The sequence below is a fragment of the Solea senegalensis genome, linkage group LG16, assembly GCF_019176455.1.
Source record: "Solea senegalensis isolate Sse05_10M linkage group LG16, IFAPA_SoseM_1, whole genome shotgun sequence".
Classification (NCBI taxonomy): domain Eukaryota; kingdom Metazoa; phylum Chordata; class Actinopteri; order Pleuronectiformes; family Soleidae; genus Solea; species Solea senegalensis.
The window spans coordinates 18,382,170-18,399,124 of NC_058036.1; the positions used below are offsets into that span (position 1 = coordinate 18,382,170).

The 16,955-nt window shown below is 43.2% G+C and overlaps 2 protein-coding genes across 7 annotated transcripts in view; one reads left to right on the top strand and one right to left on the bottom strand.

Annotated features, from left to right (window-relative positions):
• The first annotated feature begins 2,247 nt into the window (after positions 1-2,247).
• Positions 2,248-10,615, top strand: LOC122783306 (thrombospondin-1-like). The gene is made up of 22 exons (XM_044048025.1): positions 2,248-2,280; positions 2,368-2,451; positions 2,817-3,376; positions 3,491-3,569; positions 3,670-3,762; positions 3,854-3,963; positions 4,317-4,442; positions 4,809-4,905; positions 5,022-5,192; positions 5,290-5,466; positions 5,565-5,738; positions 5,821-6,101; positions 6,186-6,404; positions 6,509-6,616; positions 7,027-7,186; positions 7,282-7,400; positions 7,612-7,846; positions 7,939-8,166; positions 8,250-8,521; positions 8,626-8,723; positions 8,816-8,955; positions 9,054-10,615. The coding sequence occupies exons 2-22, from the start codon at positions 2,388-2,390 to the stop codon at positions 9,059-9,061; spliced, it is 3,519 nt and encodes a 1,172-aa protein (XP_043903960.1). The 5' UTR covers positions 2,248-2,280; positions 2,368-2,387; the 3' UTR covers positions 9,062-10,615.
• An 837-nt stretch (positions 10,616-11,452) lies between these two features.
• The window catches only part of fsip1 (fibrous sheath interacting protein 1), a 28,049-nt gene continuing 22,546 nt past the window's right edge, over positions 11,453-16,955 (bottom strand). For all 6 annotated transcript variants that reach the window (XM_044047518.1, XM_044047515.1, XM_044047513.1 and 3 more), the window contains one exon: positions 11,453-13,328. In XM_044047518.1, the coding sequence (XP_043903453.1) occupies positions 13,218-13,328 (111 nt within the window). In that variant the 3' untranslated portion in view covers positions 11,453-13,217. The remainder of the gene's footprint in view (positions 13,329-16,955) is intronic.

Sequence of the window (16,955 nt, forward strand, 5' to 3'; positions counted from 1 at the left end):
TGTGTGGCGGCGACAGGCGCAAACGCCATTGTGTGAACTGACTTCGCGATGACGTTTGTTTATATTCAAAGGTCACGCGGTACACTTTTGAAGCACGGGGACAGAGTAAACACTTAAGTTAATTATTTTCCACGAGTCAGTTTGAGTGTACAGTGCAGAAATGAGCAGAGAGATACAAATTGACTCCCACACCTCCCCCTGACGTGTCTTTGTGAGCTCCCTCGGTTGGAAACAAATCCAGGGGATTAAACTCAGAGTAAACACTGGCTATCTATGGGCCTGTTTCCGCTGCACTTTTGGCAGCAGAGCTCGTCAAGTCTCTTCACCTCCGACACAGAGTTGCCAGATACGCACGCCGCCCACATTGTGACCTCACCGTCACACCCACAGAGATGATTCCACTCACACCTGCCCTGGGATATCTGCAAATACTGCTCCCAAGAGGATTGTTGTGTTCCCACTTGACCCGATTTCACACACAAGTGTTTCCACATAAATGTCCGTTTTGACCGTTTGACCCGTGGGGCATCTTTACTCTGGTATCGCTTCCTGTCACCCAGGTCACTAACAGATGTCATAAAAAAAAAATCCTGTGTTACTGTGGTATGTACACACAGAATCCAGATGTCTCTTCACATCATTTGCCCATACATCTGACCTATTTTTAGAGTCTACCTTGAAGGCGCCTCGGCGAATGTTCTGTTTTTTCCAGAAGACTTCCATCACTGTCACACACTCGCTTCAGTTTGCCTCAATTTTCCCTTGATTCCTTAGCTCTGCATATTGCTGGCATCGGGATCGTCGGATCCTTGCCTCAGTTTGTTGTTCAGTGAAAAAAAAAAATGGGGGAAAACTTCCCTGCGTCTGAGGCAGAAGGAGAAAAAAAAAGATAATTGGTTAAAAAACAACAAACTTCTCCTCTGTGGTGATGTCATCGTTTGGAAGGAATCTGGGTAAATGTCATTAAATACATTGTTTACTATCGAGTGGTCAAAATTGTGACAGTGTGTGTGTCGACCTATTGTGCAGCACTGGTATTACTATACGCTCTACTTGTATTATACTATATTATATTATCAAGACATATTCTTTTTGTATTACACATTATGCAGTGGTATTATATCATAGTTATTACATGTCCTTAATCCAACTCCAAATTCATATATTTAGTTTTTAAAGTTTATTTTTCATCTTATTTGGTTTCTCTCTCACGTACAGTAATGATGGTTTTATACTAATATAAAAGTAATAATACTGCTAGTATCACTAAGTAAAATGTCAATACTGATGACAATAAGCTTTATGTATATAGCACCTTTCAAAACACTTTCAAGACATTGTTTTGTTTCAAAGCTATAATATATATGTGTGTGTACATATATATATATAAACATGTATATATATGTATATATATACATATATATACATAAAAAGTGGTGTCCCCCTGTCACCCTCTGCTCTGTCTCCTTGGATTATAGGATTTGATTCCTTAACTCACTGAATCCCCTGGTGGACAGACTAGTAACCGCAGCATGAGAAGTTCAACCTGAAGTCTGCTGTTTTTCATACAATATAATAATAATAATGATGTATAAGCTGGACTTGTGAGGTATGATATTTTTATATATATATATATATACAATTAAGTGTTTTATGGCTTTAAAATCTGTTCACATCTGGTTTTTTATTATCATTATTAGTATTTCTAGCCTTCTGGACTAATTGCCCTACTTATGTCACATAAAAAGGAAGAAAAATATATATATTCTTCTTTGACAATTGACAGTCAAATGAAATTAGGGCCATGTGATGAAGACTTAAACTTTAATGTGACCGGAAACGACCACATCTTGGCTGTGGTGCGTGTATGAAATACTTTCCCGGTGATGGAGATTCAGGAATGCATATTCCCCCCCTCTCACTCTCTCTGTGTGTGTGTGTGTGTGTGCGTCTCGGATATTCCTGTGACTGGCTGTGAGGTAAGAAACAAAAGTCCGCCCCCCTCTCTGCCGTCGCCTCCCCATTGGTCCAGATGGAGACTCAGGAATGTCCTCATAGTGTTTAAATAGCGCTCGTACTCCTGAGATAAGTCAGTGAAATACAGAGGAATAAGGAAACACAGGAGCTCATAAGAGTCCTTGCGACTATTTATTCCACTCTAATGAGCAGCGAGAAGAGCTGAAGGATAAATTACCTGACAAGAGGACTTTTCTGTTCATTTTTTTCCCACCCCCCCATCTTTATTTCTTTTTTTTCAATAGAACATTTTTTATTTTAAAGGTTGGTTCGTTGCTTTTCTTATAATACTGTTATTATTATTATTTTTATTTGATAATATTTAACTCTGTTATATTCTGGTTGCATTAGGGCTCATTTAAGATTTGAAGATGCTGCTGTGGGGCATTTTTTTGCCATTGATGCTGTGGAGGTGCGAAGGTGCACGACTTGCAGGTGAGAAATAATGGAGTGTGCCTTTTAGACATGGGAAATGACTCAGTAACAATTGATATCATCATTTCATGATTGTATGTAAGATATATTAATATTATGCTCATGCATTGTGCAAAACAAACTCTTTTCCAGCCTGGAAAGAATTTGATTTCACAATTAACTGATGTATACATCATTTTTGACTGATTTGAAAACTTTCTATCATGATACTATATTCTGTGGTATTCAGGTCACACAATGTGTTACTATTACATTTAATTGATATCATTTTTGCAGTTTATTTTTATCTCTGTTGTCCTGCATCTTTGTGGACACTGTCATTATATACAGAGAAATGACCAGTGTCTTATTTCCTTTGACCGCAGAGAGTCGAGATGATAACAGTGTGTATGACCTGTTTGATCTGGCACAAGTGAACAAGAGACACCATGGAGTCAGTTTGGTCAGAGGTGCAGATCCGTACAGTCCTGCGTACAAAGTCCTGAATGCGGACCTGATCCCCCCCGTCCCCGACAGCTCCTTCAGGGACCTTCTCGACTCCATCCAGGCTGAAAGGGGCTTCATCCTCTTGGTCAACCTGAAACAGTCTAGGAAGACCCGAAACACCCTTTTGAGGGTGGAGAAGAACGACGGCTCCGGACCCATTTTTGAGATCATTTCCAATGGCATGGCAAACACCCTGGACGTGGTCTACTCCACCGCACATCAGCAGCAGGTTCTGTCCATAGAGGAGGCCAACTTGGCCACTGGACACTGGAAGAACGTCACGCTGTTTGTTCAGGATGACCAGGCTCAGCTTTTTGTCGGCTGTGAGGAGATCAACACGGAGGAGCTGGACGTGCCCATACACAAGGTGCTGACCCAGGAGGTGGCAGACATTGCCAGCCTCCGGATCGGGAAAGGAGCTGTGAGGGACAGGTTCATGGTAAGATCCCGAATGTATTGAAAACTATACGATGACAAAATGTTGTGTAAGGAAAGAGAAAAAGTGACAGTTTAATATTTGAAGATGGTCAGTCTCTATTTTATCTTCCTATAGGGAGTCCTCCAGAATGTGCGCTTTGTGTTTGGGACCACTCTAGAAGCTATAATGAGAAACAAGGGATGCCATAGTGGAGGTAAGCTTAGAAGAAAAAAAAACTGATGAAAAGTGTATAGTATGTTGCTCCCAACCAAAAATTAAATAACCTCCCCTCCTCTTCTCTTTCCCACCTGCAGGTATGTTAATGGCCAATGTCATGACCCTGGACAACCCAGTCAATGGCTCCAGTCCTGCCATTAGGACTAATTACAATGACCACAAAGCCAAAGGTGAGACCTCACACAAGTCTCTGATCCACCGCTCAGTTGTAAACCTTAAGTGTTTGAGGTGATTTAATAGATGACTCTCTCTTGTATTCAGATGTGCAGTCTGTCTGTGGGTTCTCCTGCGAGGACATCGCCAGCATGTTTAAGGAGCTCCGGGGACTCGGTGTAGTTGTTAACCAGCTGTCCAACGAGCTTCACAAAGTGGTAAGCGTGAAGGTCCGATCAGGGTCTGCTGCTCCCTGTCATCATCATCATCCACTCCCCCTTTTCCTCTTCCCTGCATCCTTTACCCTGCCTCTGGTCTATGTGTTCCCATTGCGTGGCCACTTGTCACTGTAATGGCAGTCCAAGGCCAAGTCCTTAATTAGACCCATGTGAATACACAAATATGTTTGGCGGCTGGTTGCATTTGTACTGCTTCACTAGACTCAAGCAATGTCTTAATCACAGTCTCGGTCGGTGATTCATTTGTGCTGGAACCTTGGCAAAGTAGAATTTTTCCATCCTCCGTTCTGAGCAGCCCCCTTCTCTTTCTCTCTTTTTTTCTGTTCCCCCAGTCGAAGGAAAGCTCTCTGCTGAAAAATCAAATTAAAATCCACAGTGGAATTTGCTTCCACAACGGCGCCCGCTACGGGGACAAAGACGAGTGGACGGTGGACGGCTGCACCGAGTGCACCTGCCAGGTTAGTGTCATCACACCTGTTGGCATCAAGCCCGGCTGAAGCCAAACCTGAGTTTTAGTTTCCTGCAGCCCTGTTGTAATGACGTGATAACAGTGTTTATGTTAGTCCCTCCCTTCATAATCACTCTAGCTCAAGGCTGACAGCCATCAGCACTTCTTCCCTACTATCAACAAAGCAGCGCGAGTCCTTTGTTCTACTGTGACATGTAGTGAAAGGTGTCCATGTATTCATTAGTTGGGTGTTGGAGAGGATTATGTTTTCAACACAGCAGCAGTGTCATGTCCCTGCTGAAGACAGGCTTGGAAATGTACCAGCGTAGCCTGTCGGGCAATTATTTAACTCTTTATTTTTGTTCCTTTTTTCCAGAACGGTGCGACTATATGCCGCAAAATCTCCTGCCCTCTGATCCCATGCGCTAATGCCACAGTGCCTGACGGAGAGTGCTGTCCACGCTGTGGAACAGGTAAGACTGTCTTTTTCCAAATCAGGCAAAGATTGCCTTTCTTCATATTTCTTTTGAAATCTTTCGCTTAAAGTAAGGATCCCTAAACTTTGTCTTCAACCCCGTCCTTTCATCAGCACAAATTACTGAGGATGGATGGTCTCCCTGGTCTGAATGGACCCATTGTTCCGTGACTTGCGGCCGTGGCATCCAGCAGCGCGGACGCTCCTGCGACCGCATCAACAGCAACTGTGAGGGCACCTCTGTCCAGACCCGTGACTGCTACCCCCAGGAATGTGACAAACGCTGTAAGTCACCCAGTATTTCCTAACAAAACCATTGTGCATGTAAATATTCTCCGTTCCGCAGCATGATGAATTGATTGTGCGTGTGTGTCGCTCACAGTCAAACAGGACGGCGGCTGGAGCCACTGGTCGCCATGGTCTTCGTGCTCTGTGACCTGTGGTGAGGGAGTCATCACCCGGATCCGCCTCTGCAACTCCCCCACGCCCCAGATGGGTGGCAAGGACTGTGAGGGAGAAGGCCGTCAAACTGAGATCTGTCAAAAGTCGCCATGTCCCAGTAAGTTAGAATTTCACAAACCACACAGTATATGGCAGTGTTGATGGAAAGCAGGGCAAAAAAAATCAATATTGCTTTTTCAATTTTTATTTTCTTAGTCAATGGAGGTTGGGGACCTTGGTCACCATGGGACATTTGCAGTGTTACCTGTGGTGGAGGATTCCAGACCCGCAAACGTCTCTGCTCTAATCCAGTCCCCAAATATGGTGGAAAAGACTGCGTCGGTGATGCCAACGTGTCTCAAGTGTGCAACAAACAGAGCTGTCCTATTGGTCAGTATTTAGGAATTTACCCTGTTACAGCATTACTTTATTGTCATTACACAGCAATAAATTAATGAATTCTTTCCAACAGATGGTTGTCTGTCCAACCCGTGCTTCCCCGGTGCAAGGTGCATGAGCTTCCCCGATGGCTCCTTCAAATGTGGCAAGTGCCCACCCGGCTACCGCGGGAACGGCGTCATCTGCAAGGACATCGACGAGTGTAAAGAGGTCCCTGATGCTTGCCATACTCACAATGGAATCCATCGCTGTGAGAACACCGAACCGGGTTACAACTGCCTGCCCTGCCCCGCACGTTTCTCTGGCCCTCAGCCCTTTGGAAGAGGAGTGGAACAGGCGACGGCTAAAAAACAGGTTTGCCTCTTCACTCGCTTGTTGTGTCCTAAGTCTGAAGGCTGTCTGCTTGCATCTTTTTTAACACTCTGCAATTTTCTCCAGGTCTGCAAACCTCGGAACCCTTGCCAGGATGGTAGCCATGACTGCAACAAGAACGCAAACTGCATTTACTTGGGCGTCTATTCCGAGTCTATGTACCGCTGTCAGTGCAAGCCAGGATACGCAGGGAACGGTCGTATCTGTGGAGAAGACACTGACCTGGACGGATGGCCCAACACAAACCTGTTTTGTGTGGAGAACGCCACCTACCACTGCAAGAAGGTAGCCAGACCCCACAAGGATAGAAATACAAAAAGGCCATTATTATCCATCTGCACTCTATTATTGTGATGATTGCCTCCTTAACCGCCCCCTTTGTTCCATAGGATAACTGCCCCAACCTTCCCAACTCTGGTCAGGAGGATTATGACAAAGATGGCCTGGGTGATGAATGTGACCATGATGATGACAATGATGGGATTCCCGATGATAGGGTGAGTCATTACTGCAGTTTTATATAGCAACAAGTGTGCTTTCCTCAGAGACCAGACATAGCAATCAGCTGTAGCCGTCCTTCCTCTGGGCAGTAGGAATGTCGAGCCTCCGTGTGAGTGTGTGCTTTCAACAGGCAGCTAAAGTGGAAAGCCAACAGCATAGGAACAGTTTAATATAATTGGACTCAGAATTGAGGATGAGGTGGCCGCATGCCCGTATTTCTAAGTGTGGATTTGGAAAGTCGGGCAAGAAAAACGCTGTGGTAAAAATTACCAGCTCTCAAGCAGTGGAATATCACATTCCAGTGAAAGAAAGAAAAACAAGCCTTTGAAAGCAAAGCTCCACTCCTATACATGTCGTTTCTTTGACCTATTTTAGAAATAAAAATGATATTTCTGCTCGTATTCAGGACAACTGCCCGAGACTGTACAACCCAGGCCAGTACGACGCAGACAGGGACGATGTTGGGGACAGCTGTGACAACTGCGTGTTCGAGGCTAACACCGACCAAACTGACACTGACAATAACGGAGAGGGCGACGCCTGCGCCGTGGACATCGATGGTGACGGTAAGAGCCCTCGCCAAATACTAGATATCCAAGTATTTCTTTTTTTTAACGTATACTGTCCTAAAGGCTAAGATGTGTTATGTTTGACTCAACAGGCATTCTGAACGAAAACGACAACTGCCCTTATGTTTACAACGTGGACCAGAGGGATACTGATAGAGATGGTGTGGGAGACCACTGTGACAACTGTCCACTGGAGCATAACCCCGATCAGGTAAAACTACCCTGAGTGACATCGCTTTATCTGTTGTGTAGCTCTTGTTTCTGAAAGAGAGGGAATGGACAGGTTGAAAGAGAAACCTTTAGAATGCATACTAACATGTAATTAAGGATGCTTGACATTGTTTACATGTGTGAAAACAACATTTAAGTGAGTGTAGCACTGTGAGCGTCAGTCTCATGAAAAGGACTCCCTTCTCCTGCAGATCGACACTGACTCAGACCTCGTGGGAGACAAGTGTGACAGCAACCAGGACATCGACGAGGACGGGCACCAGAACAACTTGGACAACTGCCCCTACATCGCCAATGCCAACCAGGTAGACCACGACAAAGACGGCAAGGGTGACGCCTGCGACCATGACGACGATAACGATGGTATACCCGACGAGAAAGACAACTGTCGACTGGCTTTTAACCCCGATCAACTGGACTCTGATGGTGAGTCAGGCTTTCGATGTTTTGTAGATGTTTTGTTTTTGAGAGGCTCCTTCTTTGTGTTTCTAAACTCTATTTATGTTTTTTTTTCTAAGGTAATGGCCGCGGTGATGCGTGCAAAGATGATTTTGACCAAGACAATATTCTGGACATCGATGACGTGTGTCCTGAGAACTTTGCCATCAGTGAAACAGACTTCCGCAGATTCCAGATGGTTCCTCTGGACCCCAAGGGTACCTCCCAGATTGACCCCAACTGGGTGGTGCGGCATCAGGGCAAGGAGCTGGTGCAGACCGTCAACTGTGATCCTGGCATTGCTGTTGGTACGAAATACACAGACGGACACGCAAAAGAGACACAGAGTAGTTAGTCGACCGGTTCTTAACTTTGCCCACTCTTATTGCAGGTTACGATGAGTTCAGCGCCGTGGATTTCAGTGGAACGTTCTTCATAAACACAGACAGAGATGACGATTATGCTGGGTTTGTGTTCGGTTACCAATCGAGCGCACGCTTCTACACAGTCATGTGGAAACAAATCACACAGACTTACTGGTCAAACACGCCCACAAGAGCACAAGGCTACTCCGGCCTGTCCATCAAAGTGGTGAACTCCACCACTGGCCCTGGTGAGCACCTGAGGAACGCCCTGTGGCACACCGGAGACACCCCAGGACAGGTGAGAATCTGCTCAGTCAGACACAAGTTAATACAATAGGTGACCCTTTTTTTTAATACTTAAGGAGTGAATAAGGAGTTATTAACTTTATATTTGTTTTCCAGGTACGCACTCTGTGGCACGACCCCAAGAACATTGGCTGGAAGGACTTCACCGCCTACAGGTGGCACCTGACCCACAGACCCAAGACTGGACTCATCAGGTGAGCTGAAGTCCTCATGACCATGCTTTTCTTCATTTCACAAAACGGCACACTTAACATAAACTCATGTTTTACCTTTTTTGTTATTCCAGAGTGGTCATGTATGAAGGCAAAAGAATCATGGCTGATTCTGGAAACATCTACGACAAGACTTACGCCGGTGGGCGACTAGGCTTGTATGTCTTCTCTCAGGAGATGGTTTACTTTTCAGATCTCAAATATGAATGCAGAGGTAAGCACACAGTCGATGTTTTGACATTTTATTAAAAGCACAATTTCATCCTTTTGGACTTTGTTTGTAACCGGAATCCTGTCGTCGATTTCTTCCAGATACATAAGCGGACCGCAGGAGCCTTCTAGAAGAATGTCTGTCGGTATGAATATATGACACGAGACGAACTGGATCGAACTATCTTTGACTTTTGAGAAATGCACATTGGAGGAATGACGGACAAGTGAGCTAACGCGAGGTAAAAATTACCTCAGGACAAATGAAAGTTCAACGATGATTCTGCAGCAGTGCACCTCACCTTCTGTTCAGAAGACATTGGCCCACTCACTTTGTTGCTCTGATCTGCATTGAAAGAGGACCACAATTTTATTGTTTTGCACACCTGAACTGTTGGTTGGTGGTCTTCCTCTGTGGATGAGGGACCAAAGAGTGTTTTTTTTTTTCTTTGAGGATTAATGTACATCTGCTGTGGACTCAAAGTCACTTGTTTTTAGAATGAAGAAAGCAATAAGAGAACTTTCTTAGGTCAGGGTAAATATGCCCCCTTGAAGGAAACGTTGAGGGACCGTGGACAGTATGGATGGACTGTTGCTATCAGAGAGAGTGAATGGTGTTTGAGTGTTTCTGTATGTGTGCCACCCAACCGAGTCAAAAATTCATTTAAAATTGATCTGATGACCCAAAAAGCTGGCCCAAAAATATTAATCTTCTCAGGAATGAGCACTAAAAGGAAAATGAGGAGAGCACACGGTTTTCTTTTCAGGAAAGCACAGGGGCCCCAGAGCAGGCACACTGCTCTGGATCACTAATCATAAACAAGGGACGTAAACAGAGAGGGCCAGTCTATATCCTGTGGTGAGTTCACTTTGTTAGCGTGGCTGTTTGTATTTAATATAATAATCGAGGCTTTAATTCGTCGCTCGTCTTTGCATCTTGCCATTTTAAAATAATCGTCTACTTCCATTAGCTGAGATCAGTGTATGCACCAATGGCAAGTTATCGTGTTATACATCGGACCAAAAAAAGTGAGAAAGTAATAGACGGATAGGTATCATGTCTATCTACGTGCATGATGGGTGTGCCTGAGCTTGTGTGTTCAATTCTGACAAGGGAAAATCCAATGAAAACCCTTCGTGTACAAATATTACCTCATTAATTCTTTTTGTATTGAGGCCAGCAATACACAAGAATCACTTTTCTACGCAACAGAGTATAAATTAGTTGGCTTCTTCTTTTTTTTTTTTTTTAAGGCAAGATTTCAGTATCATTTATATGCTGTATATAAGATATTTTTGTAGCAAAAGAAGCCCAAACGGCAACGTAAAGGACTAAAGAAATGTTGTCTTGACTATTATGTGCTATATGTAATTTCTTGTGCATTTTTTTTTTTTGATAAATTATTGTGTCTGTTTGATGTCGAGGTTATTTCATTTGTGTAGATATATGCTATTTAAATAATTTATCTAGAAGCGTAGCCTCGTATGGAAGCGTTTCTGTCTGTATAAACTTATTTGCACACTGACACGAGGATGTCTTTGTTGTTTTGTATGTCTTTTTTTTTATTATTAGTGAAGCTTTTCTATAAACTTGTGCTGTTTATACTCCTACCTGTTATTTTGTAATGTCAAAAGAACAATAAATACTTTGGGAAAAAAAAACATTTTTTACTTGGTGAATTATTTTCTTTCTGGGGGCAAACAAATGGTTAAATAATCAGCTTGGTTTACTTTGATTGAGGTCTTCACCCAAGAAAAGCAAAGGGAGCCGAGCCCATGCTCTGTCAAGCGACTGGAATCCATTAGATGAGTCTAGTGGAGCCTCGGAGAAAGGGAGTATCCTCTGGAGTCAACAGCAGGAAAACTCAACGTGAAGTATAACCCACTTAAACGGCACATCCATACAGATCTGATTACACGCGACACAGGCATCCCATTACACCTTCAAAGACAACGCTCAACATGAGAGGAATATATGAGGAATTTTGCTCCCTCTTTTTTTTCCGGGGCAATGAACTGTGAAAATGTGCGCTGGAAAATTACGGTTTTCATAAAAACGTCTGAATAAAACTTGTCAAAATGCTGTCGATGAGATATCCATAGCCTCCGTCTACGGCTCTTGTCCATTGTGCTGCAGGATCCAGTACCAGTATGTCATCTGCAGGAATAATTCAGACTGCCAATTTAGATCTTCCCCAGAGCTGCAAAGAGCTGTAATCTAAGGCACCAGTGAGGGTCATGCCAGAGAACCCAAACAGTCTCAGTATGCCGCTGGTCTCTTTACATTAGAAATGACCTCATTCTTACCATACTGAGCTCACTGTGTTTCCATTACCCCAAAATGTGTGGTATACATGTCCTCCAGAAAATGCATCAGTCTCAGAGGTTGCGTTTTTTTAAAAATGGACAGTAACGAATGAAGGCATTTTTTTAATCTCATTTCATAGGAAATTGAAATAAAACTTGTATCTGTAAGATATGTGTTGAGTATGATTGTTGTCTCTCTGCTCCCTCCTCCCTACAGACTCCAGGGTAAAACCATAGACAAGGAATGAATGAATGAATGTACCAGTGGATACAGCTTGAATTTACTTACACGTGTATCCACTTTAATGACCGTATACTCATGCAGGTGTTTAAAAAATCAAATGTAATTCATTATTACACACTATTCTAATCAAGAATTGATGCTAGTGGCCACATGTAAAACATATGCTTGAGCGCCACCTGGGTATCTACGTAACCTTGTATACCATTTTACCAAAAACAAACACTGTTTCCCGTTTTATTTTGAAACAATTACCATTGCGTCTCCTTTCAGTGTCTGCTTCCTGTAGAGTTTCCCTCCTCTGTGATTACCTGGCCCCGCCCTCATGTGTTTCACCTGTTCATCGTTATACCTGCACCTGTGTATTTAGCCTGCATGTTTCCTGTGTCTGTTGCCAGTTCCTCTTGTCTGTCGACCAGTAAGCGTCCTTGCCTTTATTTAGGATCAGTTACTAGAAGCCTTTTGACCTCTTTTGTAGCCTTGTGCTGTTGCCTGTTTTTGTTCAAGACCAGTAAAAGGGTTTTTTCTGTTTAAACTGAGTGCTTTTGAGTCCACGTCCAGTGTTTGTTCAGCCTGATAATGACATATTATGGTCAATTTTTGACAACATACAATACATGCCGTGCAATCGGTCTGACGCTTGATTGAATGTGCTCTTTAAGACCCGTGCTGAGGCGCCAGCTTAGATTCCTGGACAGATGATGTGATAGCAGGCCTCTCCTCTGTGTTCGACCTTGGAGAGCTCACCTGGTTGAATCGTTTTACCACCTAGAGGAATGTCAGATAATTCCTGTTGAGTAGACAAGGTCAGAATGTGTAGCTGACTTAAGGAGTGAGGTGAATGGGCCCATAGGTGTCCAGCGCCAGGAGAGAGAGTGTAGGCAGGACTTTAAGGCCGAGGTCTACCAAGTGCACACCAGTAACTCACGCTGGGCAAGTACGAGCAAATGGGGACTGTGTCAACAGCTTCCACAAATCTCCAAGACAAACTCATTCTGGAAAATAGCAATCTTTTGGCAGGGAAGTTCTTAAAGCTCAGACAAGGTCACACAGGCTCCAGTTTCAGAAGATCCTTCTAATCTGGTCCACTGTGAAGCAGATCACCTATAGAGACAGGAATGGCAGGAATGTTTGAAAGTGAATGGAGTCTGAAGATTTCCTTCTGTGACCCATACACCATCCTTCTGCCTTCATTTACAACCACACTGCATGTGGGACCACATGGTACTAACACACAAGGCCATATTTCATCGAAGAAGGATTATTTTGAATACATGTTTGTGCGCAGGCCTCACTCCACAGACACAAAGTTGTTGGCTAATTTTTATCTGTGTCTTAGAACATTCTGTGGCCATAATACCCGGTTGTTAGATTTAATGACGGCAATGTTCTGTTCTCATCTAAGACGTTCAATTTAATCCAGTGAACAGTCCTGCCCCCCCTCGTCCTCGTATTGAGAAGTCAACACGCGAATCAATCCATCTGTGTATTGAAAACACAGAGAGCAAGTTGGACGAAAATAACATTTGTGATCTTAACCAAAAATTGCAACTACAAATTTTTTAGTGCTGACACTTTAATGTTCCTGAGCACACGATAGGCTCATTATGTATAAAGAACTCAGTGATGTGGTGCAGTATGTTTTAGATCCCATTTTCTCTCAAAACAGAACAGAAGATGTCTGATAATAGCGATGCGTTATTTTTCAAAGCAAGGCTTCATATGGCTGCAGTTATTGTGTCTTCGTTTTGAAGGGTCCAACTCTCAGTCAGCTCACACTCATCCAGTAGCTCGAGTAACTGCTCCTCCGTCAGGTCTGAAGACTCATTCTGTGAAAAGACATAAAAAATGTGTGCGTTAAATTACAACCACTCAATTCAGACCCAAAATATGAGAAAAGAAGGTCATTCCAAACACATTTTAATGAAGGGGCAACTAAAAGACGTGGACAACGGACACTGTTGATGTCAGATTTCAGTTTTTGTTGAGATTAAAAGGTTGTAACGGAGTCTTTGTTTGTTGTTAAGGGCAGAACGATTAGCGCATCATCAGTGAAACTGTGAAAGGAAACATATTTGTTACAAATGGACGCCAAATGCAACAACAATAGTGAAAAGAGGAGAGGGCCTAAAATGGAGACTTGGGGCACCCCAAAGGCTAGAGGGACTGCTGTAGAGGAGTACTGATCAAGATGGATAGAGGAAATCAGCTAGGAATTTCTTTATGATTTAAACCATTTAACAACAGAGCCTTTTATATCTGTCGACTCAGTTTCAAGAATCAACAATTTGGACGTTCAAATCCCGGTTTGCATGACGTGAACACAGTGGTTTGCTACTCTTTTGTGTGCCATATCTAGCTCCTTCCTCTTTTCTGTACTTCATTGCCTGCCCCACTCAGACCCCAATTACGCCACTCACTTCCCCCAATCCAGTGATTTACTGCTCCACCAGCAATACTCCAGCCATAACAATCCATCGCTCAATCCAGAAGAATCTGTTGACAATTAACTAAGTTTGAAAGTGTTTCTGCCCATTGAGCTTGTGTTTTGCATTGTGGGGACCTGAATAATAGATGAAAGAACACTGTTCATCCCCACTGATGATATCTTTCTACCACCCTCTCTAGATTCACTCCCATTACAAATATCCTTTGCTGGCCTTAAATATCAGTTTTAGACAAATCCACATGTCAAATTAATGCACGACCTGCGATAACAGTGGCAGTTCATAATCATGAGCTGAATTGCTGTTTGTCCCCTGTGCCTAGTTGGAAGCTGCCTGGGAAAAAACACTTCCAGTTGGATATAACTTTTGTTTTTCTTACTCACAGGCAGACTTCTGGGACGGCATGTGAGTTAAAGATAGAAGCCAGCTTTCTGAAACTAAGTTATGAAGGGGGTTTATATATTTAATAAATGTCATTACCTAATAATGGCAGTGATTTGCATCCTGGCAGCTGCTTTGATTTCAAGTAATTTGACTGCGTCAACTTAAACGTCCTAGCGATAAGGTGAGACATGACTTGTTTACCTATGCATGCTATGTATGCTCAAAGGTGTGAGTCTCCTGTACTTTGTTTGGACAGCTGCAACTCAACAACTTGTCAACTTGTTTCAATAACATCAACTCGACTACCCTTCAGGACATGAGGCAATATGGCAAAAATGTGTCCTGAAAAGCCAGGTCTCAAGTCTCTGGAGTTGAATAATCATTGTCTCCTTTGTCTCATCGTGTGCACTGGTGTTTCTCTCGCTGTCATCTCATCAAACAAAATGTCCCTGGCCTTAAAATGAGGACCTACGTCTGTCCCCGATTCAGATAAGACTCACTTTGGGGAAGCAAAGTGTCTGTGATAGCAATCACTTTCCCTGCTATATATCAGTGAGTCCTAAAAGCTTATGTATGTACCAGATGTTTATAGAGTGTTTCTTTTTTTTTATTTAGGTGAGCTTATCTTTTTTTGACAAAAACAAATCATTTGGTGGTTGTGGTTGTATACCCACAACATTTTCAATCAACACAAATTTCACAAGGAATTATTTAACATACAGACATTGCAGCTCAGTGCACCAATTCAATTTTTAGTGGAGAGAAAAAAAAACTCCCTTTAAATAGGAAGAAATCTCTGACATCCAGATTCAAAGATGTGCAGCCATCTGCCTAGACAGGTTGGGGTGTAAGGAAAAGTTCAATCCAGTTCTAGGTTAAACCGTTGTGTTAATCTATATAATACAGTAAAAGCAGCCGCATGCAAACATCATAACTGGAATTCAAATTTACAAAGAACAAAATACAGCTTTCGCCACGGTGCCTTATCTCATGCGCTCCATTCTGAGCCAGAAGATATTGTGCCCATGCAGTTTTCATCAATTCCTCACATCCCGCTGAGTCACCGAAGACAACACCGCATGCCTGTGTCTCGTCTACCACTCGCTGAAGCTTATACTCTTCATCGATCATCCGTATTCCCCATCTGAACCGACTGCCCTCTGGAATGATGTCCTTCTGGTCATAGCGGACGCTGAACGTCATCTTCTACCACGGGCTGCGAGCACCGTGAATGCATTCCAGCCGCGATGGCCCCTGCAGCAGCCTGTGTTTTTGTTTCTTTGACGTGCATGTAGCAAGACATGACTTTTTAACCTGTTGCACTTGACCTTCAACCCCTCACAAAAAGGGTAGCGGGAGGGTAGAAGCCATACCCTAGCCATGTTTCTCGGCTTAGCTTCGGGGCATTTTGGTCACACAGAGCTTCTCGTCTATGGTTACAGCTCACGGAAAACATGAGTGAGCCATTAGTGCAATGTAAGACGTATGGCTCACTCGTGTGACATGTGGCAATAAAAACCTGTCAATAACCAGTAATGATTTTTAACCAGCACCAGCATACATGGAGAGGGGACCTATACATTAGACTTTCCATGACACAGGAGATAAAAACAGAGAGATGAAGGAAAGAAAAAGGCTTTTAAAATGCTGGAGCAAAATGCAGTGACCTGTGGTTGTTGTGGTTGACCTCGGGTGCCGTTAATACCAGGGTGTCTTGTAGGTGACTGATTTTCCAGCCTACTCTCTTCTTCAGTTGACATTCAAGTTAAAATTGGCTAATACAGCCGTCCCTTAAACTCATCTACATAAACTGAGATAGTTTCAGTGCAGTGTGTGAGGCTGATTGTACAAGGAAAGGGAGGAACAGAGCGGTTGTCATTAGCGACTACGGCCAAATTATTTATCCACAAATACAGGGAACATAAAATTGCATTTAGTCCCCACTTAAATGAAATGAACAGCTGCGTACGTGGCTATGTTTCATGCTGATTTTGGATTTGCGCCCACACATCCTTTGGCATCAGTAAGTGAAAAACATTTTGACAGCTTTAGTGGCTCTTCACATGCAACGTCTACAAGCCAGAGGTAGTGCTCCGCTTCTGTCGCGTCAATCAATACTGAGCTAACCCAAGACCTCAGAGCTGCTGAGATGACTGAAGTTGCTGCAGGCAGAAAAAACGATGCTGGCGAGGGTCTCTACTGTATCCATTGTTAATGTATTTGTGCGCACAAAAGATGTCGCATGTGACAAAATTCGACTTTACCAAGAAATAACAATGGTAGAATAACACCTGGATAATGGTTTTTTGCAAATATAGTTTCATATTATTTCTTGATATAAACCCTCCAAACACTTTATATACTATACAAATACCCTTTCTTATCTGCATCACTGAGTGGCTGTTTCATAAAATTTAGGATACCATGAATTGCTAAAGATGTACTCATCTTCTTAAAAGAACGGCCATTTCTGCCAGTCAAATCTATAACTATCCTGATCTCTTTCTTCTGTTTCTCCCCCACCTCTCCTTTGTTCCCCATTGTTCCTTTCACCCCAACCTGTCTAGGCAGATGGCTGCACATTGAGTCTGGTTCTGTCAGAGATTTTTTTCTGAAATCTCATAC